General features: G+C 41.0%; 1 protein-coding gene across 10 annotated transcripts in view; it reads left to right on the forward strand.

Moving 5' to 3' along the window:
* Window positions 1–21744, forward strand: part of ARHGAP26 (Rho GTPase activating protein 26) — a 449937-nt gene that overhangs the window by 331330 nt on the left and 96863 nt on the right. For all 10 annotated transcript variants that reach the window (XM_035727446.1, XM_035727450.1, XM_035727448.1 and 7 more), the window contains exon 18: window positions 10443–10602. In XM_035727446.1, coding sequence (XP_035583339.1) covers window positions 10443–10602 — 160 coding nt within the window. The remainder of the gene's footprint in view (window positions 1–10442; window positions 10603–21744) is intronic.

Genomic DNA, 21744 nt, shown 5'->3' on the forward strand with positions numbered 1-21744 from the left:
TCTGAAAGGCATGTCAAAGACTCCTTCAGTGGAATGTGCAATGCACAAGAAACTTTTGTGTATGGGTTTTAAGTCAAGACTCAACATGACATTCTGGACTACGTGAGGAAGAGCTCAAGCAGCTCAATTACCGACCCAGAAAGTAAGCTCTCGGTGTTTTACAGACCTCACTAATGAATGAGTCCCGTGGCCTCTGCTGGACTAGCCTTCCCAGTGCTCTGCCAGCCTGCCTCCCACACACCTGTAAATTTGTCAAGCTATAATGGATGGCTGGTGCCAGCAGAGGCTGAGGTCTATGCCTCTCTCCCCAGGATACATAGAGTTCTCAAGCCATTAATAATTCATTCTAGAGTAATGAACATAGCCATATGAACTTGTGAGCAGTAATAATCAAGTGACAGATCAATTTATTACTTCAGTGTGCCAAAAGATAATGGTAGTTAGTTTACAAAAGTTACAACTTTCCCCCCAAAAAAGTTTCGTAAGCCTTAGGTCAATGTGTTTTTTAAGGTCTAAAATAAAATAGATTGTTAAAAAGGAAATGAATGATGTTGGGTAATGGCCTCAAGCCTTTTTATATTCAGAGTTGCTTATCTAGAATTACTGTACCTTTTTTCCCAATGCCTTTGGGCACTGGGGCCTGCAAATTAGAGTAATTGTTATTCATTAATTAAATCTAAGAAATGAAACGCAACTCCAGACTTTGAAAAGAGAGGTTGGAATAGTTGAGATATATTCCCCCCCAAAAAATCATCAATAATAATTGGAGGTTTTATGAGTAAGTAGCTGGAACGGGAACAGTTGTTTTATGCCTACCCAGACACATCCCATTTAACACCTCATGAATATTCGTTGGACTTCTCCTGGGCTAGGCACTGTGCTCAGTGCTGGTGTTACCACTTAAAATAAGCACAGTCTCTATCCTAAGGCAGTGGAGAGACGTTACTAACATGTAATCAAGATAATACTTCTGCCTTCATTGAGAGGCAGAGGATTGGGGAAAGACTGGACAGAGACTGCAGAAAGGAAGGGGGCCATTTGAGAAGAATAAGAGAACATTCAAGGCAGTGGAATGACAAAGGCAGCTAGGTGTGAAAGTGGGGAGAGGATGGATAGTAAATTGCTGTAATAATAATCACTATGTTTCCCACACATTGCCATATTTAATCTGCACAACCACCTCATGAAGTAGACATATTATTCACCTCCCTTCAAAGACGAGCCCAAAGCTGAGACGTTGAGCGGTTTGTCCAGGGACCCAGAGCTGGGAGATGGCAGAGGAGGGCTTAGAGGTGAGTTGGGAAAGGAGTCTGGGCTTTACATTAAAGACAATGGAGCCCATCAAGGGTTTTATAATCATTATCAGACCAAACAGTAGCAGCATTGCTAAATACTTTACACATACCGTGTCATTGTGTTCTCTCCCAACCGCCCAGTGAGGTTTGAGGCCGTTGTAGTTGTCAGCAGAGAAATGTCTTGATCAAGGCTGAGTTATAGAAGTAACTGGTGGTGGCAGTCAGGATACAGTGGACCCTAGAGATGCTAGTCAGGGATCCTAGTTAGGAGGCTGTTGGTTTAGTCAGATGTAGTGTTGATGGTAAAAAAGTGATCATCCAAACCATATGTTTTTATATTGGTCTCCAATTTAAAAGTACTTTCATACATAAATAGCTTGTTGACTCATTTGCACAAGAGACTTTTGTGACCGGAGGGGTAAGTCTAATGACTTTGCTCAGTTGGGAGGGAGAAGTATAAGGGCACGGAATTCGCTTACTGCACACAGGAGCCCATGATGAAAGGAGTAATGTTACAAGCAGCTTGTAAATGGGCATACTTGCTGATTGACTGAGTTACAGAACCAAAGTCTTTCCCCCTTGCCGGGTAAGAACCTGACCCTCTGCACTGAACATGAGACAGAAATGTGATACAGCTCTGCGTAGATGGGACGCTATGTAAGTAAAATCAAGAGCTTCCACTAGAACTCAAAAAATGCTTGAAATTACTTTTATGTGGACCAGAAACAGGACAGTATATCAGTGGCAACTGTCCTTGCTTAGCAGTCAAAAGGCAAGTTCTCTTCGTTTCTGGCTGGTTCCACAGTTAAAAGTTTCACGGACCTAACCACCCCCTGCCCCTTTCAGAGAAGAAAGTTTTTTTTATGACATTAGACTTTTAGCCCTAGAAAATTATAGAAAAGTCCACATCTGCTGATAAAATTGGTTGATGTAGTAATTTCAGTGAAGGTTCAGTTTCACCACCAGCACTTTAAGGCAGTAGAACGTCTTCTCCTCCTACAAAATAGAAGTATTCAAGAGAAACAGTGCAGACATTTATAGAATTGTGTGCAAAAATACTCTGGATAAATAGCGCTAAATGCTGGGGAGGTATGTCTGTGCAAACTGCTATCTCTGTCCAATTTCTCTCTCGTTTCTAGTAATGAATAGTTTCCTTTTTCTAACAGGTGATTTAGGGAAGCCCCTAATATTTTCTTAACAATACTAAATTGGGCTTAACTTTTAACTTATTTGTTGTCAGTAGATCATTTGTATATTTTTAAACACAGGGCCAGCAAATGAACAATTAAGTTTTGTGGCTAGGTCACAGTTTGGAGTTCAGATATATGTTGTGAGTACTATTTATCCAAAAATATGTATATGTATTTAGCAGATTACTTAGATCCAGCTACTGCTGACCCTGTGTGTTCATTAGATTTTGGGTATAAGTGACATTATAAACATAGCCATACACATGGATACACAGTAGTACACTTTTATTTCTGTTTATGCCATATGTGTCGCTTAATGTAAGCCACATGTTTAGTACAATGAGGTTTAATACTCTGAGCCTAAAGTGCTGAATTTCCCAAGATCTATTAGTCTTAAAAATTAGGTCTTGAGGGGCGGAGCAAGATGGCGGAGGAGTAGGAGATCTAGATTTCGTCTGGTCTCAGGAATTCGGGTGAATAGGGATCAAACCATTCTGAACACCTACGAACTCAACAGGAGATCGAAGAGGAGAATAGCAACAACTCTCTGAACAGAGAAGTGACCACTTACTGGAAGGTAGGACGTGCGGAGAAGTGAATCCGAGGTGATATTCGGGAGGATAGACGGCGGGGGAGGGGGCCTCCGTCGGCCGCTTCTGGCAAGTGATAGAGCTGCGGAACACAAAATCGGACCTTTCAGAAGTTGGCTGCGCTGAGGGACGTCGCTGCAGTGGCTAAGTGGGGGGTGGAATCCTCCCGGGACAGTGTGGTCTTAGGACCTTCGGGGTCACAGAAAGACCGGGGGTGCCTGAGTGCGGCAGAGCTCCCAGGTACCGGAGCGGGGAAGCCGGCTGCAGAGATGGAGCCGAGGCGCGGGCTCTCAGCTTGGGGTTGCCATAAACTGTGATCCGCGGCCCAGTTGGGCCACTGCTCCTCCAGCAGGGACCCAATAAGTGGCAGAGCCGGGGAGACTCCCCTTCCTCCCTGGGGAGGAGCGGCGCGGGAGCGCACCGCAGGGATCTGCTGGGTTTGGAGACTCCACACGGGGTCGGGTGCCAGAGATACAAACGCTCGGTCACAGGCTGGATGAGCATGGAGTGCGGCCAGAGACCAGGGAGACAGGGGTGACTGCTTTTCTCTGGGGGCACACTGAGGAGCGGGGCCCCGAGTTCTCAGCTCCTCCGGGTGGAGATTGGGAGGCCACCATTTTTGCCCTGGTCCTCCAAAGCTGTACCGAGAGCTTGCAGGGAACAAAAGCTCCTGAGAGCAAACCCGAGCAGCTTGCTTAGCCCAGACCGACAAGGGTGGGGCAATTCAGCCTCCAGCAAAGACATTTGGAAACCACGGCAACAGGCCCCTCCCCCAGAAGATCAGCACGAACAGCCAGCAAGCCAAGACCAAGTTTACCATCAAGGACAACGGGAGAACTCCAGCGCTAGGGGAGTACTGCACATAGAATTCATGGCTTTTTTTTTTTTTTTTACCATGATTCATTAGTTCATCAAAGTTAATTTTTTTAACTTTTTTTTAATTTTTCTTTTTCCCTTTTTCAACCAACATCTTATCAATCCCTTTTTTAAAAAAACATTTTTTATTTTTCATTTTTAAGTCATATTTTATCCCTTCATAGTAGTTACCCTTATTTTTGGCATATATATATATAAGTTGTTCTCTCTTTAAAATTTTGAGATACAGTTTCTTCTAACAGATCAAAATATACCCTAAATCACTAGTGTATGGCTTTGTTCTAGTCTCCTGCCTGATCACATTCTTTCCTTTTTTTTTTCTTTTTTTTAAATCTTCTTCTTTCTTTTTTCAAACAACTTATCAATTCCTTTTATAAAATCTTTTATAATTTTCATCTTTACAGTCATCTTCCATCCCTTCATTGTATCAACCCTTATTTTGTACATATATGTCTTTCTTCCTTTAAAATTTTAGGAGGCATTTTTTTCTAACAGACCAAAACACGCCCAAAATCTAATGTGTGGCACTGATCTATGCACTAGCCTGATCATATTTGATCATATTCTGCTTTTTTTGTATTCTGTTTTTGTTTTTATCTTTTTTTTTCTTTTTTTTTTTTCCTCTTTCTTTTTTCTTTCTTTCCCTTTCTTTTCCCCTGGTTTCAGGTCTTTTCTGATTTGTATAGAGTATATTTGCTGGGGACGTTGTTAACCTGTTAGCATTTTGTTCTCTCATTCATCTAGTCTCCTCTGGACAAAATGACAAGACGAAAAAAATCACCTCAGCAAAAAGAACAAGAGGTAGTACTGTCAGCCAGGGACCTACTCAATACGGACATTAGTACGATGTCGGACCTAGAGTTCAGAATCATGACTTTAAAGATACTAGCTGGGCTTGAAAAAAGTGTGGAAATTATTAGAAAAACGCTTTCTGGAGAAATAAAAGAACTAAAATCTAACCAAGTCGAAATCAAAAAGGCTATTGATGAGGTGCAATCAAAAATGGGGGCACTAACTGCTAGGATAAATGAGGCAGAAGACAGAATCAGTGATATAGAAGACCAAATGATGGAAAATAAAGAGGATGAGAAAAAGAGAGATAAACAACTACAAGAACACGAGGGTAGAATTCGAGAGATAAGCGATACGATAAGACGAAACAACATTAGAATAATTGGAATCCCAGAAGAAGAAGAAAGAGAGAGAGGGGCAGAAGGTATATTGGAGCAAATAATAGCAGAGAACTTCCCTAATGTGAGGAAGGAAACAGGCATCAAAATCCAGGAGGCACAGAGAACCCCTCTCAAAATCAATAATAATAGGTCAACACCCCGACATCTAATAGTAAAACTTACAAGTCTCAGAGACAAAGAGAAAATCCTGAAAGCAGCTCGGGAGAAGAGATATGTAACCTACAATGGTAGAAATATTAGATGGGCAACAGACCTATCCACAGAGACCTGGCAGGCCAGAAAAGACTGGCAAGATATCTTCAGAGCACAAAACGAGAAAAATATGCAGCCGAGAATACTATATCGAGCTAGGCTGTCATTGAAAATAGAAGGAGAGATAAAAAGCTTCCAGGACAAACAAAAACTAAAGGAATTTGCAAACACAAAACCAGCCCTCCAAGAAATATTGAAAGGGGTCCTCTAAGCAAAGGGAGAGCCTAAAAGCAGCATAGATCAGAAAGGAACACAGACAATATACAGTAACAGTCACCTTACAGGCAATACAATGGCACTAAATTCATACCTTTCAATAGTTACCCTGAATGTAAATGGGCTAAATGCCCCAATCAAAAGACATAGGCTATCAGATTGGATTAAAAAACAAGACCCATCAATATGCTGTCTGCAAGAGACTCATTTTAGACTCAAAGACACCCCCAGATTGCAAGTGAGGGCGTGGAAAACCATTTACCATGCTAATGGACACCAAAAGAAAGCTGGGGTGGCAATCCTTATATCAGACAAATTAGATTTTAAAACAAAGACTATAATAAGAGATGAGGAAGGACACTCTATCCTACTTAAAGGGTCTATCCAACAAGAAGATCTAACAACTGTAAATATCTCTGCCCCTAACATGGGAGCAGCCAATTTTATAAGGCAATTAATAACAAAAGCGAAGAAACACATTGACAACAAAGTTGTGTGGGGGACTTTAACACCCCCCTGACTGAAATGGTCAGATCATCTAAGCAAAAGATCAGCAAGGAAATAAAGACTTTAAATGACACACTGGACCAAATGGACTTCACAGACATATTCAGAACATTCTATCCCAAAGCAACGGAATACACATTCTTCTCTAGTGCCCATGGAACATTCTCCAGAATAGATCACATCCTAGGTCACAAATCAGGTCTCAACTGGTACCAAAAGTTTGGGATTATTCCCTGCATATTTTCAGACCACAATGCTTTGAAACTAGAACTCAATCACAAGAGGAAAGTCGGAAAGAACTCAAATACATGGAGGCTAAAGAGCATCCTACTAAAGAATGAATGGGTCAACCAGGAAATTAAAGAAGAATTAAAAAGATTAATGGAAACCAATGAAAATGAAAACACAACTGTTCAAAATCTTTGGGATACAGCAAAGGCAGTCCTGAGAGGAAAGTATATAGCAATACAAGCCTTTCTCAAGAAACAAGAAAGGTCTCTAATACACAACCTAACCCTACACGTAAAGGAGCTGGAGAAAGAACAGCAAATAAAGCCTAAACCCAGCAAGAGAAGAGAAATAATCAAGATCAGAGCAGAAATCAATGAACTAGAAACCAAAAGAACAGTAGAACAGATCAACGAAACTAGGAGCTGGTTCTTTGAAAGAATTAACAAGATTGATAAACCCCTGGCCAGACTGATCAAAAAGAAAAGAGAAATGACCCAAATCAACAAAATCATGAATGAAAGAGGAGAGATCACAACCAACACCAAAGAAATACAAACAATTATAAGAACATATTATGAGCAACTCTATGCCAGCAAATTAGATAACCTGGAAGAAATGGGTGCATTCCTAGAGATGTATCAACTACCAAAACTGAACCAGGAAGAAATAGAAAACCTGAACAGACCTATAGCCACTAAGGAAATTGAAGCAGTCATCAAAAATCTCCCAACAAACAAAAGCCCAGGGCCAGATGGCTTCCCAGGGGAATTCTACCAGACATTTAAAGAAGAATTAATACCTATTCTCCTGAAACTGTTCCAAAAAATAGAAATGGAAGGAACACTTCCATACTCGTTTTATGAGGCCACCATTACCTTGATCCCAAAACCAGACAAAGACCCCATCAAAAAGGAGAATTACAGACCAATATCCTTGATGAACATGGATGCAAAAATTCTCACCAACGTACTAGCCAATACGATCCAACAGTACATTAAAAGGATTATTCACCACCACCAAGTGCGATTTATCCCTGGGCTGCAAGGATGGTTCAACATCCGCAAATCAATCAACGTGATACAATACATTAACAAAACAAAGAACAAGAATCATATGATCCTCTCAATAGATGCAGAAAAAGCATTTGACAAAGTACAGCATCCTTTCTTGATCAAAACTCTTCAGAGTATAGGGATAGAGGGTACATACCTCAATATCATAAAAGCTATCTATGAAAAACCTACAACGAATATCATTCTCAATGGGGAAAAGCTGAGAGCTTTTCCCCTAAGGTCAGGAACGCAGCAGGGATGTCCACTCTCACCACTGCTATTCAACATAGTATTAGAAGTCCTAGCCACAGGAATCAGACAACAAAAAGAAATCAAAGGCATCCGAATTGGCAAAGAGGAAGTCAAACTCTCACTCTTTGCAGATGATGTGACATTGTATGTGGAAAACCCAAAAGACTCCCCCCCAAAACTGCTAGAACTCATACAGGAATTCAGTAAAGTAGCAGGATATAAAGTCAATGCACAGAAATCAGTGGCATTCCTATACACCAACAACAAGACAGAAGAGAGACAAATCAAGTAGTCGATCCCATTTACAATTGCACCCAAAACCATAAGATACCTAGGAATAAATTTAACCAAAGAGGCAAAGGATCTGTACTCAGAAAACTATAAAATACTCATGAAAGAAATTGAAGAAGACACAAAGAAATGGAAAAATGTTCCATGCTTATGGATTGGGAGAATCAACATTGTGAAGATGTCAATGCTACCTAGAGCAGTCTACACATTCAATGCAATCCCCATCAAAATACCATCCACTTTTTTTAAAGAAATGGAACAAATAATCCTAAAATTTGTATGGAACCAGAAAAGACTCCGAATACCCAGAGGAATATTGAAAAAGAAAAGCAAAGCTTGCGGCATCACAATTCCGGACTTCCAGCTCTATTACAAAGCTGTCATCATCAAGACAGTATGGTACTGGCACAAAAACAGACACATAGATCAATGGAACAGAATCGAGAGCCCAGAAATGGACCCTCAACTCTATGGTCAACTTATCTTTGACAAAACAGGAAAGAATGTCCAGTGGAAAAATGACAGTCTCTTCAACAAATGGTGTTGGGAAAATTGGACAGCCACATGCAGAAGAATGAAACTGGACCATTTCCTTACACCACACACAAAAATAGACTCCAAATGGATGAAAGACCTAAATGTGAGACAGCAATCCATCAAAATCCTAAAGGAGAACACAGGTAGCAACCTCTTCGACCTCAGCCGCAGCAACTTCTTCCTAGAAACATCGCCAAAGGCAAGGGAAACAAGGTCAAAAATGAACTATTGGGATTTCATCAAGATAAAAAGCTTTTGCACAGCAAGAGAAACAGTCCACAAAACCAAAAGACAACCGACAGAATGGGAGAAAATATTTGCAAATGACATATCAGATAAAGGGCTAGTATCCAAAATCTATAAAGAACTTATCAAACTCAACACCCAAAGAACAAATAATCCAATCAAGAAATGGGCAGAAGACATGAACAGACATTTTTCCAAAGAAGACATCCAAATGGCCAACAGACCCATGAAAAAGTGCTCAACATCGCTCGGCATCAGGGAAATCCAAATCAAAACCTCAATGAGATACCACCTCACACCAGTCAGAATGGCTAAAATTAACAAGTCAGGGAACAACAGATGTTGGCGGGGATGTGGAGAAAGGGGAACCCTCCTACACTGTTGGTGGGAATGCAAGCTGGTGCAACCCCTCTGGAAAACAGTATGGAGGTTCCTCAAACAGTTGAAAATAGAGCTACCATACGATCCAGCAATTGCACTACTGGGTATTTACCACAAAGACAGAAATGTAGGGATCCGAAGGGGTACGTGCACCCCAATGTTTATAGCAGCAATGTCCACAGTAGCCAAACTGTGGAAAGAGCCAAGATGTCCGTCGACAGATGAATGGATCAAGAAGAAGTGGTATATATACACAATGGAATATTATGCAGTCATCAAAAGGAATGGGATCTTGCCATTTGCAATGACGTGGATGGAACTGGAAGGTGTTATGCTGAGTGAAATAAGTCAATCAGAGAAAGGCATGTATCATATGGCCTCACTGATATGAGGAATTCTTAATCTCAGGAAACAAACTGAGTGTTACTGGAGTGGTGTGGGGTGGGAGGGATGGGGTGGCTGGGTGATAGACATTGGGTAGGGTATGTGCTATGGTGAGCGCTGTGAATTGTACAAGACTGTTGAATCACAGATCTGTACTTCTGAAACAAATAATGCAACATATGTTAAGAAAAAAGAAAAAGAAGAAGATAGCAGGAGGGGAAGAATGAAGGGGAGTAAATCAGAGGGGGAAACGAACCATGAGATTCGATGGACTCTAAAAAACAAACTGAGGGTTCTAGAGGGGAGGAGGGTAGGGGGATGGGTTAGCCTGGTGATGGGTATTAAAGAGGGCACGTTCTGCATGGCGCACTGGGTGTTATGCACAAACAATGAATCATGGAACACTGCATCAAAAACTAATGATGTAATATATGGTGATTAACATATCAATAAAAAAATTTTTTAAAAAATTAGGTCTTGTTTTGTGCCTGTATTTGCAAGTGTATTAAAGCCATCAAGAGTTTTTGTATTTGCACTAGAGAAAATGCTAAAGATCACAGTGGTTTAAGCAACAGCCAAGTATAAAAGTCGTAACTAAAAGAGATGAGCAGTTAGCTGGATTTGCAGAACAGGGATTCAGATGTGCAAAGTTTCACATTTTGGAGGGCAGCTGCTTTGGTTGGTTGGTTGATTGGTGGTTGGTAGGCAAAACAGAATTGGGTAAAGGAGTGTCATGTCCTGGAAGAGCAAAATAGCCAGAATACTGAAGATTTCTGAAGACTTTGGGGGACAAAAATACAAGTAGAGAAGTCTCTCTTTGGACTCAAAGACATCCTAAGACGTCCCAGAGTCTGGCTCCTATCGGATGAGGAGTCTGAAGATAGGGAAGTCAGCTGTCTATTTGTACTGTCTTTCTCTCATTTGTGCCTTTTCTTTTCCTTCCTCTCAGTGTTGCTAACAACCACAAGCAGAATCTGATGACAGTGGCAAACCTCGGCGTGGTGTTTGGACCCACCCTGCTGCGTCCTCAGGAAGAAACAGTAGCAGCCATCATGGACATCAAGTTTCAGAACATTGTTATTGAGATCCTAATAGAAAATCACGAAAAGGTAATATATCATTGGTCATTGTGAGTGAAGAATCGTCTTTGGGGGGAACCTGAGTTGGAAATGACATTCAGGGTTGAAGCAGGTTCCCATTGCTAATGGCTCTTACACCATGATGCTGCTGAAGCTGCTGCTGATGGTGGTGATGTTGGTGATGGTCATCATCTTGTCATGCAACAGTGGCCAAATGGAGAGTAGGGAAGAGCAGTGGTGATTATGGTAGCAGTTGTTGTGGGCAACATTGGTTGAGCATTTTTTCTGTACTAAAAACTGTGCTAAGTGAGCCTCCTTTAGAAAAGGCCCCTTACCCATTTTTTACGTGGTTGTCTGCTCATGAATTTGAGGTTTTTCCCTTAATATTAGGAAGGGTAACCTTTTTTTTATCTATAGTGCCAATATTTTTCCTAATCTGTAGTTTACCCTCCAGTTCTCTAAATGGTATATTTTTTCATACTGTTCTGTTGGGAGGAGTCTGTCTTGTCTTTTAGGGCCATGGAGTTTCTGGTCTTAAAAAGATCTCTCTCATCCCACATAATGAAGTTTGTCAATAGAGCTGCCCTTACAAAACTCGGATGGGGGCCATGAAGTTTTATGCATCTGTCCCACCTTAGTTCTGAGTAGCACATCCTTAAGAAGCTTCTCAGAACTTGTAGGCTCCCCTAGAACACCATTTGACAGCCACAGTGCTGGGATATAATAAAAAGTAATTTAAAAAATGCTGTACCTTCTAAATGAAAACTCTACCTCGAATGGTGATTTAATTGTGCTAGATAGCCTGCAAAATAAATCTGTAATCAGACCACTTCTTATCACTTGTCTGCACTGATAATACTCTGACACAAGCCGTCATCATCTCTTGTCTCAATATTTACAACAGCATCCTCATTTGTTCCCTTCCCCTACCCTTGGCCTGTCTATTTTGATAACAGCCACCAGAGTGAGATTTTTTTAAGTGCTAAGTCAAATCATATCATTCGTCTGCTGATTACCTTCCAGTGACTTCCCATTTCATAGCATGAAAGTCAGAGCCCTTATAAGAGCCTGGAAGGTCCTACACAGGCTCTGTTACTTACCTCATCTCATCTACGGCCTTCTCTTTTAGTTCACTCCAATGGCCACCTTGAATGCCTTGCTGTTCATTACACATCTCAGCACGCACACCTCAAGGCCTTTGCAGTTGCTTTTCCCAGCACTTGGAACAATCTTTCTCCACGTAACTTTATGGCATACTTCCTCACCTCTTTTAGGCCTTCTAAATGAGGCCTACCTAGATCTTTCTGTTTAAAATTGCATATGTTCCCAACTACAGCATTCCCCTTCTCCCTGATACTGTTTTATATCTCCACAGCATTTAACACTTCCTACTATAGTACATAATTTGCCTACTGATTAAATATCTTGCCTTTCTGACCTCCACTAGGATATATGCTTCTTGCATGCAGGGACTTTTATCTGTTTTGTCCACTGCTTTATCCCCAGGTCCTCAGTAGGCACTCAGTACATATGTGGTGGATGAACAAATGGGCTCTTGTGGTATTTGGCCTCCATAATGGTTCCAAGTGACCCTTTGTCACCTGGTATTCACTGCTCTGTGTAGTTCCCTCTCTGAAGAGGGGATCCTAGTATTAATCCCAATGTGATTGATAGGAAATTACAAAACTAATGGAGACTGACTCTGGAGACTGATCAAATAAGAACTTGCAGCATTTGCTTTGGCTTCTGGATTTGCTCACTCTAGGGGAAGCAAGCTACCATGTTGTGACAGTAGTCACACAACCCTGTGGGGAGGAAGTGAGGCTTCCTGCCAACAAGCAGACCAGTTGGGCCACTATATGAGTGAGTCACTTGGATGTCAATCCTTTAGTCCTGGTCAGTCCTTCAGATGATGCAGCCCCAATGGACATCTTGTGTGCAACCTCATAAGAGACCAGTGAGCTAAGCCCCTGCTGAATTCCTGACTCATAAAAACTGGAGAGACACTAAATGTTTTAAGCCACTGAGTTTTCAAGGTAATTTGTTGTGGAGCATTAATAACTACTAAAGAACCTCTGAATATAAACATTCACAAAATAACAAGTATCCTGCAAAGTTGTTTAAGTGGCATGGCCTCCCTTTTACATGGTTAATAAAGAGATAGGAAATCAAAGGATTTATTTGAAGAAATTATCTTTTCTCTATTCCAAATTTTGGACCTCCATCCAGCCACCTCCCTCAAATATAGTTAAATCAGGTATAAGTAAACTTTATGTGATATATGAGAAAAATGAACTTGTGAAAAGGGAATATAATTGAATAGCAGTTAAAAATGGTTTCTAGGGATGCCTCAGTGGCTCAGTTGGTTAAGTGTCTGCCTTCGGAGGTCATGATCCCAGGGTCCTGGGATCAAGCCCTGTGTTGGATTACCTGCTCAGCAAGGGAGCCGCTTCTCCCTCTGCCTGCCACTCCTCCGTGTGTGCACATACTCTCTCTGTCAAATAAATAAATAAAATCTTTTTTAAAAAATGGTTTCTAAAGACAAACCATCTGGATTCAGATCTGCCACCTCTTTCTAGATATGTGACCATGAACAGATTACTTAACTTCTCTGTGCTCATAAAAGTACTTTCAGTGCAGTCTAACTGATGGAACAAATAACCCCCAAATATCAGTGACTCAGGAGGATAGAAGTTTATCTCTTGCTCACAAAAGAGTTCTCCGTGGATATTATGAAGGTGGTATCCTCTGTGGCAATTAAGCAACTCAGGTGCCTTCCATCTGGTAGCTCTGCCTTCTGCTCTGCAGATCTCTGCAATCAACCAGTTGGATGAAATGAGAGAGTCTGGAAGACTGGGTAAGATTGTATAGACTAGGGCACCTGGGTGGCTCAGTTGGTTAAGCGACTCCCTTCGGCTCAGGTCATGATCCTGGAGTCCCTGGATCAAGTCCTGCATCGGGCTCCCTGCTCGGCAGGGAGTCTGCTTCTCCCTCTGACCCTCCTCCCTCTCATGTGCTCTCTCTCTCAAATAAATAAATTAAATGTTTTAAAAAAAAGATTGTATAGACTAAGCACAGAGGATGCTTTCCTTATTTTCTTCCACATTCTGTTAGTCAGAAGTCAGTCACATGGCGACATCTAACTGTAAGGGAGGCTGGGAAAGCAAGCTAACTGTGTGCTCAGAGCAAGGGGAAGCGAGTTTGATGACCAACTAGCCAGTTTACCACATTCCTTCAGTTGGTTTTCTCTGAGGATTAAATAAGATATGATATGTAGAGGACTTAGCCAGGAATCTGGCATGAAATAAGGTTTAATAACTGTAAACCATTGTTTTTAGCAGTCTCAACAGAGTGCTCTGAAAATAGAGCTCAAGTCCACTTCTGAATGTCACATGTCCCCCTCTCCCAAAATAAAACTTTTTGTAATTTGATCTTTTCTTGAATAAAATATTAAATGTTGAGACAGATATGCAAAGAATGAACAGTGTGATTATGTTCCATCTCCTCAAAGGGGCTGTATTTAAGCCGATATCAGGCGGTGTCCAATGATTTTTTGAACTATAACTCTTTTTGGTGTCTTTGGGCTTTCAAAGCCAGCAAGCAAATTCAAAAGTAGCATGATAGAAAAAGGACCAGAAAGTGCTAATAACAATATTGAAACTTGGGTAAACAAGCAGCCCTCCTGCTGAAGGCACAAAATACAGAAATAGAAATGAAATATGAAGTGCATGGCCAGGACTGTAAGTATATGGGCAAGAACTGGTGGAAAATACTCAGCTGGTTTGGTGGGTTATAAATTATGGTACTCTGTGCTGTGTGTTTGTTAAGGTACCTACAGTATTAAGAGTATTACACTTCTTCATTATATGCTCCTTTTCATTAGTCTATGCCAGAGAGTGGGATGAATCACATTGAGGGTTTATATTCCTGTGGGAATCAGTGATGAAAGAGTATGAGTGAAAACATTTCTTGGATGCAGACTGCCCCAGAGTGCCTGTCCCCAGTCCTGAAGGAGCCTAGTGTACCACCTTGATAGAGGTTTTTTAATTGGGGGTCCACGATGGGCCAAAGTTTGCAAGACCTGGATATGTACATTCTTCTAGGGGGAAAGTCCTTCATATTCATCAGGTTTGCCTTTCTGGTAAAAACAACTTAGAATTAGTCAACTAGACTCCTTTTTAAATATAGCTTTAGGTCTGGTCTGGTATAAAATGAGCAGTTCCTGCTTTAGGCTCCTTTTGGAACCTATGAAGTTCACCTAATAGGAATCCTAAGCATCCATGGCCATGCTCTGGCCCCCGGCTTTCTGGAGATGATGCTTTGGATAAATATCCTCCCAGTAAAACTGAACTGTAGTCATCAAATCCAGAGCACTCTTATGTCCTCAGATGAATATTGTCAGAAACTTATTCTTTAAAATTTACACTATTAAGATCTTAGTTAATATTTAATGAGCATTCCCTTAGGCTTGGCTATAATTTTCTAGAAATATGCGCACACATATACAAATGTCCATGAGTGACTACTTTTCTAACTTTAGTGTCACAAGTTGGACAAAATTCTGAAACCCCACTTGAAGAAATGCTTTCCAGCAGCATCTTTTTATTCTGTCTGCCAACAAGAAGCATGAGATAGTATATGCCGTCTTGCTTGAAACAAGGTCTAAAATGTATGTCCCCTGCAATGACTGGTGTAATACTCTCTCATGTTGTTAAGAACATTTTGTAGAAGGTGTTTCATTGGTCCCTTGGAATAAAATTAGCTAATAGAAGTATAGTAATAGTAGACAGAAGTAATAGAAGATAGTACCAGAAGAGGGTATAGTGGCCCAGGCGTCTAGCAATTGGAGCCACTCAGAGACAGAACCATAAGATGCTTGTTGTAGTTATCTATTCCTGCATAACAAATCATCTCCAAACCTAGTGACTTAAAACAGCAAGGACTTTTTTTTTTTGCTCTCAATTCTGTGGGTCAGAAATTTGGGGAGGGCTCCTGTGTGTCCCATATGGTATCTGCTGGGGAGGTTTGACTGCAGCTGGATGATCCAAGATGGCCTTAATCCACATGTCTGGAACCTTGGTACTAGCTGTCAGCTGGGACACCTTGGTTCTCTTCTCTGTGGCCTCTCTATCTCCATGTGATCCCTCTTCAGTTGATAGTCTGGGCCAGACTTCCAAGGGGGCAAACACAGAAGCCACAAGGCCTCCTAAGGCGTCAGCCTGGAATAGACAGAGTGTCGCTTCAGCCACATTGTGTTGGTCAAAGCAAGTCACCAGGCCAACCAGATTGAAGAGGTGGAAAAGAGACCCCACCTCCGGCTGAGAGAAGCCACGTGCACATAGAGGGGAAGGAGCAGTTGTGAGCTGCCATCTGTGTAGGAGTTCTGCCATAAGGCCTCCCTCCCCATGCCTGGCAGGTTGGCATGTAGTTCCTGTTGGAAAAGGCATTGCTTTCTTATGAGAAGCTTGCGCTGAACACGGGCAGTTCCTTAGTATTTCTTACAGAAAGTGCTCTTCTTCTTAGCATTGCCATTTTTTACACAGCCAGGGGGCATCAAACATTTGTTGATACTGACAAGTCAATCCTCAAATACCCTTTCGTATTGAGCCTCAGTGTGGAGAACTAACTCATCTATGTCTAAAACTGGAAAAACATCTTTGTCTTTAAAATTGACATTTAAAAGAGGGGGAAAGGGAATGTTTTCTAGCCATAAAATTCAGCTTCTTTTACCTGATGAAATGTCTTTTTTTTTTTTTTTTTTTAAGAGAAGGAAAAAGGCTTTTGTGTTTGAACTGGCTAAAGTATATGGCTAAAGCATATGACCAGAAACTCAGTCCTTCACCTCCCCTGGCAGACCCAGTGAGGAGAGCGATGTTTGGAATAGTTGTAGGAGATAAATATCCCACAGTAAGTGGAGGTAGAGAGGAAAAAGCCAGAAGATAGGGATTATGTTTGGGGGCTGGGGGGATCTTCCTTTTTCATGTTTGGTAATACATACTGATCTACTTACTTTGTTGAAGGTAATGGATCTTTGTAATGTACATAGTTTAGAAGCAGTAACAGTTAACTTTTATTATAGCTTCTTATCCACAAGATACTGTGCTAAGCAGCTTTATATCATCATATCATTTAATTTTTACAAGGTCCATATTTTTACCTCTAGTTTACAAATTATGAACCTGAAGTGCAAAGAGTTTAAGAAACAGACCTTAGGAGAGGAACTAGATCTGAACTGCTTTTACAGCCCAAGCTGCTCAAATCTGCTCTAGTTTATCTCTGTGCCATGCATTTATTGAGCATCTACTACTGGCTAGAAAGGAATAAGAGGGGACCTTTTTCCCAAGGCCCTCCGATTTTATCAGGGTATGACTTGGCATGATACAGCATGCTAAGTGACATCCAGTAAGTCAAGTATATGGCATCACTGAAGAGAAATCACTTAATTCTGCTTGTACTGGGCTCAGGCAGATAAAGACATTTTCTTAGGCAGAGAAAGAGTTGAGACATGAGGGACAGCCTTCCAGGGATTAATTAACTCATGTGTGTTAAAATGACGTGGTTGTGAAAGAATGTGGTCTATATGTTCGCAAGTGGTGGGAGATCCTGCCAGATTGTTGGTTTTAGCCCATTGTCAGGGATTTTGAAAGCTATGGAAAAGGGTTTGCATTTACTCCTGAAAAATGGGAGCTTTCAGGTTTCCAGGTTAAAGAGGTGAAATGATTACATCCGTACTTTAGAAAGACTTCTCTGGAAGATGAACCAAATTATACTCTGATTATTAATATCAAAATCACTTGTTAAATAAAGCACAAAAATCATAGAGTTGACTGTATGTAAACTTGTGGCTTTATATAAAAAAAAGTCTCGGAGCGTAACCTTTGACCTACAAAGCCTTTACTTCTCACAGGGTAGAGTAAGATTCTAATGGCTTTTATTTGGTTCTTCTTGCCAGACTTTTAAAGGGAAATTCTAGCTTATGGCATCATTTCCCTTCAGTGACTCCATACCCTGGGTTCTTGTTGGTTCTTGGATTATATGAGACCTAGAGAAGAATAGTCTTAAAAGTCTGGCTTTTTTTTTTTTTTTTTTTTAATTGTAGTCACATATCAAAGGGGAAAGATTTTAGTTCTTTCCATGCTTGTTTTAAGGTAACAATCCATTATATAAAATTACCATTTCTGTATGGGAACACAATCTTTGCCCAGCTCACAGTTTATCACTCTGAGCCTTAAAACATCAAGCAGGTCAATACTTGGGGTTATAGTGGAAGTTACCAATATTTATATACTTCTAGTTAAGATACTAAAACAAAATGTTGAGTGCTCTCATTGTCTAAGATTCCCCAATGCCCAGGAATTTTGCTACTTAAAATATTCTCCTTTTATTTTTTGGTTAAAGGTTACCTTGCCAGTAACTGTGAAGATTTTAGATGTTTGAGAAAGAACAACCATACCAAGGAAACAAACTGCTTTCTTTTTATAGTTTTGGTTAAATGTGAAATCTCAAGTTAATAACGTGTATGTGTGTGCATTTTATGTTCCTATTAAGTTCCAACCTGTAAGAGTAGGATTGGACCCACTCGTGTAATGGTCCACGATATTCTTTTGGCTGTGGCACTCAAAAAGGTTTCTGCACATGAAGCAGAGTGTGGATGTGCTCATGTGCCTAAGCACCATATGCTTTTATCACCATTGCCTCTTTTAATGCCTATTGATCTTTTACAAAAGAAAGCATCATGATTCTTTCCCCCCCCTCATCAGTTTGCTTTGGAAGAGGGAGGAGTGTTGATCTTTGAATTGTTAATTCTTAGAAATGCCCAAAGATCAGTGCCCCCTTTAGAAGTATGTTAACTTTTAATCTTATCCGTCAAGGAGAAGAGCCTGGTAACCATGGATGGGGCCCCACTGAACACCTAGTATAAGCACCAAGTCCTAAGCAATTTTGCATTCCCATTAAAATGATAGAGTCTTGGGCACCTGGGTGGCTCAGTTGGTTGGGCGACTGCCTTCGGCTCAGGTCATGATCCTGGAGTCCCTGGATCGAGTCCCGCATCGGGCTCCCTGCTCGGCAGGGAGTCTGCTTCTCCCTCTGACCGCCCCCCCCCCCCCCCGTCTCATGTGCTTTCTCTCTCTCTTATTCTCTCTCTCTCAAATAAATAAATAAATCTTAAAAAAAAAATGATAGTCTTTTGATCTGACTTGGTTTGCGCCCAAACTACCTCAACCTGCTTTTACCAAAATGTTGGTGGAATCAAAATCCATTGCACCACTACTGGGCTTTGTGCACAAAATGTCCATCGGTTAATAAAATATAATGATTTGAATAGTTTCTGGCAACTGACAGGTGTTTGGCAGTTTTATTTCATGTTCTTGATATTTCAAGCAGCTGTTGATATGCAACCTTAATAATGATGATGAAGAATGCCTTGATGCTTTACTACATTGAGATAATCCCTGGTACTGTTGCCTGCTTGGGAAGCTAGTCTTGTATTTTATGGTCGTGGCTTTTTTTTAATGTGTTCATTGATTTTTATTTTTTTATTTTTTGTTACTTTTCCTTCTGTTGGTTCCTGAGTATGCTCTTTTTTGGTCCTGCCCATGTTAGGTTTAGAAGTAAGCTAGATTTACTTATATGAGGGGCTGGAATGCTTCTGTAACAAGCCTTTTTTCTTTTTTGAGTGTCAAGTGCTGAGCAAATTACTCTTCATTAATGCTATAGGGTTGTGGATCTGAACATGTATATTCCCTCCCAAAAAGCCCCAGATAAACTGAGCACTGTTTGAATTGTGAAGCTCCTTTAATGTTGCTTAAATAAGGGTGGGGTTTTGTTATGTTTTCATCTATTCCTCTGTTGGCAAAGAGAACAGGAAATAGAAACTTTCTGGAGATAGGGAAAATCACAGCATCCAGTGGATGACCCATGCCATCTATATATGACCTCGGTTACTAAATGGAATTGGTTTCTTTTAAAGGACTTTTAATAACTCCTCAAACTACTTTCTAAATTGTTGATCCCTCTGCCAAAATGCTGATATCAATAGGGCATCGGACTCCCAGATGTCCTTAAAATCCCTCTCTGTCGCTGTAGCCTTTGAATTTGGCTTCTTTACTGTTGCTGTAAATGAATGCTGCTAAATAGGACTTGCCCGGCTTTCCCATGGAAAGGCGCTGGGTTTACGGCTTTTCAGGCCCTAGGCAGCCCTGCTTACTGTCTGTCATGAAGGGGAGTGGGCAGTATGTGAGCCCTGCTCTATGGTTCCAGCCCTCCACTCCCAAAGCAGACACTCCTCACATTAAACAAGCCCAGATTTGTTGATTCTTTTAATACTTGGAACTGATGCATTTGTGTCTCAGGAAAATGCTCAGTCTCTTCTGTTTTGCTTTGTGATCCCCAGGCCTCTGTCGTTGATTTATTGTCTCAGAGCTACTTTGCAGTTATAGACCAGGAACTCTATCATGACCTAATTTTCCTCCCATAAAAATCACAGCACATAATAAAGAGTGTACCCCACACATTATAGGGAGGCTCCTAATCCTTGTAAATTGCAGGAGCATGTGATGAATGGGATCGCAAAAGGTGTAAAAATGTGTATGTGCCATTTCCAGCAACGAATTCTGCAAGTAGCAGTGGTCTACAGTTGTTGGGATGGGCCTCAGGCAGGCAGAGGGGCAGGCAGTGAAATTTGAATTTTGTAGACAACACAAGGGAAAAGAACAGCAAATTTTAACATTGCTGTAAGCAGTTAAGATCGATGTTTTGCAAAGAACAGTAATTAAATTTGCACTTATAAATTAAATCCTCATGTCCTGACTGCAAATAATTCATTGTTGAGTCTCCAGTTATTTCCTGTCTTATACTTTTTTTATTGAATACAGTAATGTCTCTTGAACACTGAGTGTCAAACTGTGTTAGGTGCTTTGGTCTTCACCACACTCCTGGGAGTTTTTACAGGTGAGGCATCTGAAGGTCAAAGAGTTATACAACTTGCTCAGAGTCACAGAACTACTAGTAAGCAACTAAAGTCAGATCCATTGGACTGTAAAACTTGGAGTCTTCTTATTTTTTCCTGTCTCTCAAATTAATAATAGGTATAAAGACTACACGTGGGTAAGATCCAGATGGTCATGCTAAATTCTAGTCCAGCTGCACTCAAGTATGTGACCTTGGATGAATCAGTTCATCTCACTGAGTCTTAGTTTCCTTACCTTCATGATGCCAAGAATAATAGTACCTTTCTTATAGAGTTATTGTGAGTAAAATAATGAGGTAATTCGTGTAAATAACTTAACATGATGAGCACTCAACAAATTTTGGTTATTTTATTGTCATTTATACCACTACCACTTCTTGTCTACTCTTTGCTAGGTTCTGTGCTAAGCACTTAATGTGTGTTAACTTTTCCATAGCTCTGCGAGGCAGATTTTAGATCCTCATTTGCACAAGGAAAACAGGCTCAGAGGCGTTGAGGCTCTTGCCTGAGTTGAACCCAAGTCTGTCTAGCTCCAAAGCCTCTTTGCTTTCTACCCATACACTGGCTGTGAATCCCTTTGCTGGACTTTTTGTGGTGATACGGCAATGACGCTGCCCTCAGTGATGGTGAGGTCAGTGTAGCTGTAGGTGTTTGCCCACTGAATAAGCAGCAGAACCTGGCCCTGGCCCCGGCCTGTGTGACTGCAGAAGCCTGACCACCCTCCCCTGTAGCTTAAGGGGAAACAGAAGCTTGGTATTTACGGGTCTGCTAATTCCACTTTTAGGAAGCTTGAAATTGGGAATACTTGGAAGAGATATCCAGAGTTGTTTTTTTATGTTACAGTTTTATGCCTCAGTAGCTTCCAGAAGGCTTATGGCCTTCCCAGTAACTTTCATTTCTAAAGTGTTCCTAACTCAGAATTAGTAAGTTTGGACAGAATTAATAGGGCACTTGGGGGCACAGAATAAATCCACCCCCCTTTTTCTGTTAATTTGGAAAGTCTCTGTGAAAAGTGTGGATTGTTCCAGCCATGTGGTAGAGCTCCATAAATCCATTGCTCATAAATGATAGGAACTCACACTTGCATCATTCAGCAGGATCATTCGTACAGTGATTCTTCTCAACAGAAAGAAGGAAACTTCATTTGATTTTCTTGAGATTACCTCTTCCAAACAAAACAGGTTTGGAATAACTAACAGAAG

This window comes from Zalophus californianus, chromosome 5 (assembly GCF_009762305.2).
Source record: "Zalophus californianus isolate mZalCal1 chromosome 5, mZalCal1.pri.v2, whole genome shotgun sequence".
Lineage (NCBI taxonomy): Eukaryota > Metazoa > Chordata > Mammalia > Carnivora > Otariidae > Zalophus > Zalophus californianus.